Raw genomic sequence first — 6,988 nt, 5'->3', positions numbered from 1 at the left:
TTTTTATGACATCGCCTAAGCAGAATTTGTTTTTAGTAAATCCCTGATGAGCTTTACTGTGACAAGGTTTTGAATTTTGATGCCTCACATTTTACGTGCAAAACTAATCTTTTTTTCTCGCATGTAAGATACAAGTGTGTCTTAGAGACAAACAAAATAAATAAACCTTAAATCATTAAATAACCTGTGTAAAGGATTACCGTCTTGTACTTATGACTAAACTATGAAAATAAAAATAAAAAGCAGAGGCATATTTCACAGCCCCATAACTCTGTAAAACTGCAGAATTAATCTTTTTATGAGTGGCTGACTAAAGGTTAATACATATTCAGAAAATGTGGAAACAAAAAAATAAAAATGTAATTTTTACAGTTAGGTTTTGTGAATGCAGAAAGTCCCCTCAGTCATCAAACTAAGGCTATTATCTGGCGATTTATAAAATCTTTAATATGTACATTTATTACACGTATTTACACATATGGCACAAAAAAGTAAGGGTTTTTAAAATGTATTTTAACAAAAAGGAAATAATTAAATAATAATGGACAAACTCTGCAGTGTATAAAAGAACAACTTTTGTCTTCTAAAGGAAGATTGTCAACTTCAACAAATGACTGGTCCTTTTCTTTCAAAGACACTTCAAGCAGCACAAGCCTTCACGTCAAAGGAAAGGTCACTTTAGGAAGAGAGAAACCAGCTTCAAGAGCGCCTCCCTGGAAAATAAATCAGAGACTGGTCAACTTCAATCTGCTGATAGCAAACATACATGTTTAATATGAACACATGATGACAGGAAAGACTAACCTCACACATGGAATGTATGACAGACTGTACCTGAAGACAGAAAAACACATTTGAAGTCACAGGGGAGCACAATCTTCCAGCTTTGGAATTTTTTTTAAGGTTGGACTCACCAGGCAAACGACAAGACCTGCAATATGCAAAATAGCAAAGCAAGTCCGAAGTTCTTCCACTGAAAGAAAAAGGAAGAAACTCTATAAAAGGCAGACATCAAATCCTTAAGCGCACAAACTTTAATTATTATTATGAGGAAGAAGGCATTATAACTGCTGCGACGAAGATCACTCACCCAGAACGCTGCACAAAGAGTCAAAACAAGGCACGTCTGAAAAGATATTAAACCAAATTAGCAACAAAGAAATCTGGTCCTCATAAAAAGCATTACGTATGTTAAAAATCTATATTTTCTTTCATTCTAAATGTGTTTCAATAGCTTCCTTCCAAAAGTGGAGGTCCAGCATCCACCATGATCCCAAAGTACTATTTGAAGCATCTACAGATTCAACAGGTGGATCTGTTTTACCAAATGGATCAAGTGCCTGTTTGGAAAATACACAACTTTCTGTTCACATTGACATTTTAATTTATGTTGAACATTTTATATGCTATGAAATAATCATTTTTAACTTTGGTTTTTAGAAGAAAAACAAACACTTTTTTTCACATACTTGAGCTGAAATTATTGTTTTTATTTTTCCTGAACATTTTAAAATTTATTTTTTCATGAATACTTTATAAAATGTTAGAGCAGCCTCTGATATTTCTAGGACGCGCAGGTATAAAACAGAATGAATCTATTTTGCTCAAACAAGGCTTTAGATTGTTTTTTTAAAATCTACAATGGCAGACTAGTGTAAGCATATAACTACATTGTGTTATTAGTTCATTAATAAAGATAAAGCCAACGTTGAAAAGGACAGAATTAAGAAGTTTTCAACAGCAAGTCTTCAGACTTAGGGCTGGGTTGATAAAATCGCTTTTATGCCTTTCCTTTTCCGGTAACCAAACACATTAAAGCCGTAAACCTGAAGTCCACCATTTACTGATTAAATGAACAGATTTATAAACTCACAGGCATGAATTTTCCAAACTGTTTTAAGGAAACATTTTTTTTAAATAACCATTTGTGGTTTAAAGCACCGGTTTTTTTTTTTTGCTGTTTTTTTTTTTTTTTGCTCAAGTCTCCTGGAATTGACCGTAATGCTATGGGACGAGCTCCACCTAGTGGCCAAACTGGAACACCTCCAGGAGAGGCAGAACATTTATTTATGTAATATCATCCAAATTAGAGCCTTTACAGTGTTAATGATCTGTACGGTTTTGTTGGAGCTTCTTCTAATGAAAAATCCTGTAACTGTATGGTGTTAAAAATCTTCCTGGTTTATTATTTCACTAATAACTTTTAATCTGATACAGACACAAAGATAGATAGATTATTAATAGATTTCTGTACAAATATGTCTAAATGTGTAAACCATATAAATTCAAATTTGAATCAAATCGAGTGGATCAACAGAATGGAAAGAACCGTGAATTGTATCAATCCAGGCTCTGTTGAACTGAATCTAATCGATACTGGAAATCACTGGTGATACCCAGCCCTACCCAGACTGATTAATAAATGCTCGACCAGACCTCCATTAAAGACAAGTTTGGTGAGTTTGAGTTTCATCTCTTTGTTTACAGACTCTCCCACTAGCTTACAGCCCCTTTCAACCCCAACCTAACATTAGCGGAGCAACAAAAATAGTAATCAATATCAGAGCAATCCATCCGTACAGTTTAGATCCAGATTCCAGCTCAGACGAGGAAAACAAAGACGTGATGGATCCATTTGTCTGACAGTGGATGCATCAGAATGGAGCAGAGCAGGGAGCTTGTGGACCACCGATTGTAGATTTTACTTCACAACTACAAGCTTTTACAAACAACATTTTTTTTGTCTGCTCTTGATTTACAACAATTTGAATAAAGAAATACTCCAAATTGTAAATTTAAGTTACATTTACTTATACATGACCTCCATCATGAGAAAAATGCCATAAGGAAATGTTAAAAACACCCAAAAGACATTTTTTTAACAGAGTGGGCGTTGAAAGAAATTCAAACGAGCTGAAATTGTGAGGGAGGAGAAAGTCTTTTTGTCCAAAAGGAGAACAGATTTATGACTGAGGTTAGCAAAAACCTAATGTGAGGAGACTAACATTTAGGAAACCAAATGTTAGGCTATCAAGCTGTGCATTTCAGAAAACAATAAATACTGACTGACTCTTTCTAAAAGACAAGAAAGATTGTGTCTCATAATTTGTTTTTAATTCATTTTTGGGATCTGGATTTTCTGAATATTCCCCACAATTTACATACAGAGATGGGTGTTCATCAGCTACGGTTTCCTAAAGAAAAGTATTTTAAAAATGTATGCAGAAGTAATCTTTTACTTTCAACTCTTACTCGGCTTCATTAGGTCACATTCTTTTGAGTAAAATCTACTAATCAGGAAAAGCTATAATATTCCAGGAAGAGTGCTGACAAATATGTTTATCATTTGGATGAAGAAGAAAGTTAACCTGAATTTGTTTGATAAATTCTTAAGAATAAATACCATTTTCTTTACAACGGTAACTAAATACTTCTTTTGTCATTTTAAGCCACTTGGAACTATTTTTTTACTAGTACTATTTATAGTGATGCTACTATTACTTAAGTGAAATTTTTTTCTACTCTACTTGACCTGTTAAATTCTTAAATTTAAGAATTTAAATTTAAATTAAAAAAATCATCTGGTAATCTGGTAAAGAGGAAGTAAAAATCCCGGGATTCCTTACAATCATGATGGTGGTGGCCAGTGCTCTTGTTTTGTCACACATCCTCTTCAGCTGTTTGACCGGCCCCATCAGAAACATGGTGCTGGGAGAGAAAACATACATGAAACGGGCTTCTTCCATGGATCAAAACAGACTTTTCTCTCCAAATCTATATTTGAACCATCAGGAGATGCTTTAGGTGAACTCACCTGCCAAGAGCACAGATATTTCCAAAGGTGTAGAAAATGATAAAGAGAGTGATTCCGATCTTAGGAAGGAACAGCACACACACTCCCTGCAAAACAGGTTAAAAGGGACCATAAACAGTCATTTTTCAGCAGCATTTCTTCAAAAAGAAGCTTTTGCGGCTTGGTAAGAAAAAACATCAGCATTCCTCTGAGCAAGAAGAACCTGTAAGGCAACATCCTGCCCTGCTCAGCCCTTCCTCAAAGACCAGAGGAGAAACTTTATTACTGTGGAAATCAATCAAACCCCACATCTATTTACCAAAATTGTGCAGGCACCCCCCACCACGAAGCAGGCGATGAACCCCTTTATTCTTGTGGCCCAACTCAGTGTTGAGGCTTCATTCACGGTCTGCAGGAGAACAAAGACATGATCTAAGCTCGAGTTGTGTCTCCTAAAAGATAATCTTCTTGTTGTTGTTTTTTTACCTGCATAACAGTTCTGTCATTGCGCGCCTCTTCGCCACTCAGCACTGATTTGAGTTTATCCATCGCCGAAGATCCTCTCAGGTCGACAGACTGCTGCCTTTTCCTTGACAGAGAAACTCCTGAAACCTCCACAGATGGAGGAGTCACGCTGAGACGGGAGGAGACGTCAGAAAGCTGTCTTACCTGATCAGGTGTGGAATGCGCCACTCACGATACCAGCGGCGGAACAGATGTTTAACTCCGATCTTTTTTATAGACGTCTTCTTTTTTTTTTACTATTATTAATAGTATAACATTTAAATGAAAACGGTATAACATTAAAAACAGTCAAATAAAATCGATTCTTTCAAAAAATAAACTTTTGACGGTTTGAAACGGTTGCTTAGATTTAGATGAAGGAGTGTGTGCTCTTCTTCTAGAAGATCTTTTTTCTCGGTGTGCTTGAAAAAAGAAAGTGCTTTGAAGTTTCTAAATTTAAAACACATAACGAATGCATCTTCTAGCACTAAGGTTCTTAACGTTTAAATGCAAATTTTAAATACCATATTAAAAAAAATAATGTACTTTAGATAAATGTAAAACAAATATTAATTTTAAGAAATGCTGACAAAATATGTCGTAGAAACTAAAAGGGCTCCCCACCTTGTCATATTTTGAGCAGCTTAAACTCATCATGCCGTCACAGAATTAGTATCTCATCTGATAGACAGGTGGCGCTGTTTCCTTAAGAAGGCTTCACGGTGACACAAACTGTCCACCACTGGTTATTTATTGTAAAAAATAAATAAACTAGATTTTAAAAAGAGCAAAAAAGGAAACTGGTATCTAAAGATTCTCTCAGATCATCCAGAATTTTGCACAGAAACACCTCTGAACAATTCAAACTAATACATTGAAAAAATCTGCTTAATGAGACATTTCTCATTAATGATTAATTTCTTCAGGGCTGAGTTATGCTTTTTCATACTTGTCAGAGCTCCAGCTACAGAAGTCATATGTTGAATTAGAGACAGGATATGATCTTAAATGAAAATTACTTCAGATTTTAGTCAAACTCTTCCTACGTATTCTTCCTGTTATAATGTGTAAAAAGGTCATACTTAATCTTAGTTATCATCTACTGAGCCCGTGTCCTGACATTAAGATATAAAAATATATCTTGTTCCCACAGATTAATATCTTGTTCCCACAGGTTATTATGTCGTTCGCACGAAATACTATTCCGTTCCCACAAGATACTATTCCGTTCCCTCAAAATACTATTCCGTTCCCTCGAAATGATTAACTCGTGCGAACGCAATAATTATGTCGTTCGAACGCAATAATTATTCACGTCATAAGTCATACACGCGGATATGCTCTCTGTACGCCGGCAAAAGCCGCTTTCAGCGGTAACTTCCGTGTCTCTGTGACCCATATTCGTTCAAAAAAGGAACATGAAAAACAAAAATGATCACTTTATTACCGTCTCAATGAATATAAGAAAAATATCAATAGATTTATGATAACTAGGCTGCTTTGTCATAAGATAGCTCCTGCTAGGCTACTACTAGCGCCGCCGCAGAGCTCTTTGATGTATGCCGGCATTTGGGCAACTGGCTGGTCTGTTGTCAGACAGCTGATATTGTAGTTTAGGGTCGAACAGGAATAATAATATTCAGGACTTGTCTTTTATTAACTTTAGCAGTCAGTCGCTTTACATTCGAAGGCTATAAGGATACATGCTAACTGACTAGCCGATCATTGATCCTGTTATTAATTTACGTCATAGATTTACAGCAGATACCTTCACATTTCTGTCTGTGTGTGTCTCATTACATTGCATTGAAGACACGGAGGATGTTTAGAGAACAGATTTATTTATTTCAAAAAGCACAAAGCATCCATCGTATTCACGTTCATTCACATGATGATCTGGTACGCCCTCAGTCATCTTGCTGCAAAAGCCGCTTCCTGCCGCTACTTCCGTGTCTCTGTGAGCATTTAATAGGGGTAAAAATAAAAGCAAGAATGGTCGATCTGTTATTGTCTCGATGACAATCTGAAAAATATCATATTAAGCTGGCTGCTTCGCCGAAAGCACTTACCTTTAGCTTGTAGCATAACAACAATGGCAGTACGTCACGTTTCCCAGAATGCTTTCCTGCCAATCATTGGCCAATCACCGTGTCCCTGTGACCAAGGTCTAACAACAAGACCAATGGTTGGCCGCAAAGCATTCTGGGAAACGTGACGTACTGCCATTGTTGTTATGCTACAAGCTAAAGGTAAGTGCTTTCGGCGAAGCAGCCAGCTTAATATGATATTTTTCAGATTGTCATCGAGACAATAACAGATCGACCATTCTTGCTTTTATTTTTACCCCTATTAAATGCTCACAGAGACACGGAAGTAGCGGCAGGAAGCGGCTTTTGCAGCAAGATGACTGAGGGCGTACCAGATCATCATGTGAATGAACGTGAATACGATGGATGCTTTGTGCTTTTTGAAATAAATAAATCTGTTCTCTAAACATCCTCCGTGTCTTCAATGCAATGTAATGAGACACACACAGACAGAAATGTGAAGGTATCTGCTGTAAATCTATGACGTAAATTAATAACAGGAAATGATCGGCTAGTCAGTTAGCATGTAGCCTAATAGCCTTCGAATGTAAAGATACTGACTGCTAAAGTTAATAAAAGACAAGTCCTGAATATTATTATTCCT

At 36.2% G+C, this 6,988-nt stretch overlaps 1 protein-coding gene across 1 annotated transcript; it reads right to left on the bottom strand.

Moving 5' to 3' along the window:
- Positions 1-424: 424 nt before the first annotated feature.
- Positions 425-5,407, bottom strand: LOC101171820 (vesicle transport protein SFT2B-like). The gene is made up of 8 exons (XM_011474448.3): positions 4,280-5,407; positions 4,113-4,202; positions 3,815-3,900; positions 3,627-3,708; positions 1,091-1,126; positions 915-973; positions 805-834; positions 425-713 (listed from the first exon to the last, which is right to left on the bottom strand). The coding sequence occupies exons 1-8, from the start codon at positions 4,340-4,342 to the stop codon at positions 674-676; spliced, it is 486 nt and encodes a 161-aa protein (XP_011472750.1). The 5' UTR covers positions 4,343-5,407; the 3' UTR covers positions 425-673.
- Positions 5,408-6,988: the final 1,581 nt, after the last annotated feature.

Source organism: Oryzias latipes, chromosome 4, assembly GCF_002234675.1.
Source record: "Oryzias latipes chromosome 4, ASM223467v1".
NCBI classification, from domain to species: domain Eukaryota; kingdom Metazoa; phylum Chordata; class Actinopteri; order Beloniformes; family Adrianichthyidae; genus Oryzias; species Oryzias latipes.
The sequence above is the reverse complement of the archived record's forward strand: the minus strand, read 5'-3'. Positions and strand labels throughout refer to the sequence as shown.

Coding starts and splice junctions, on each gene's coding strand:
- LOC101171820 (XM_011474448.3), bottom strand. CDS start 4,342: ATGGATAAACTCAAATCAGTGCTGAGTGGCGAAGAGGCGCGCAATGAC. Junction 4,203..4,279: donor ATGACAGAACTGTTATGCAG/GTAAAAAAACAA, acceptor GTTCTCCTGCAG/ACCGTGAATGAAGCCTCAAC. Junction 974..1,090: donor CTCTTTGTGCAGCGTTCTGG/GTGAGTGATCTT, acceptor TTTTTCTTTCAG/TGGAAGAACTTCGGACTTGC.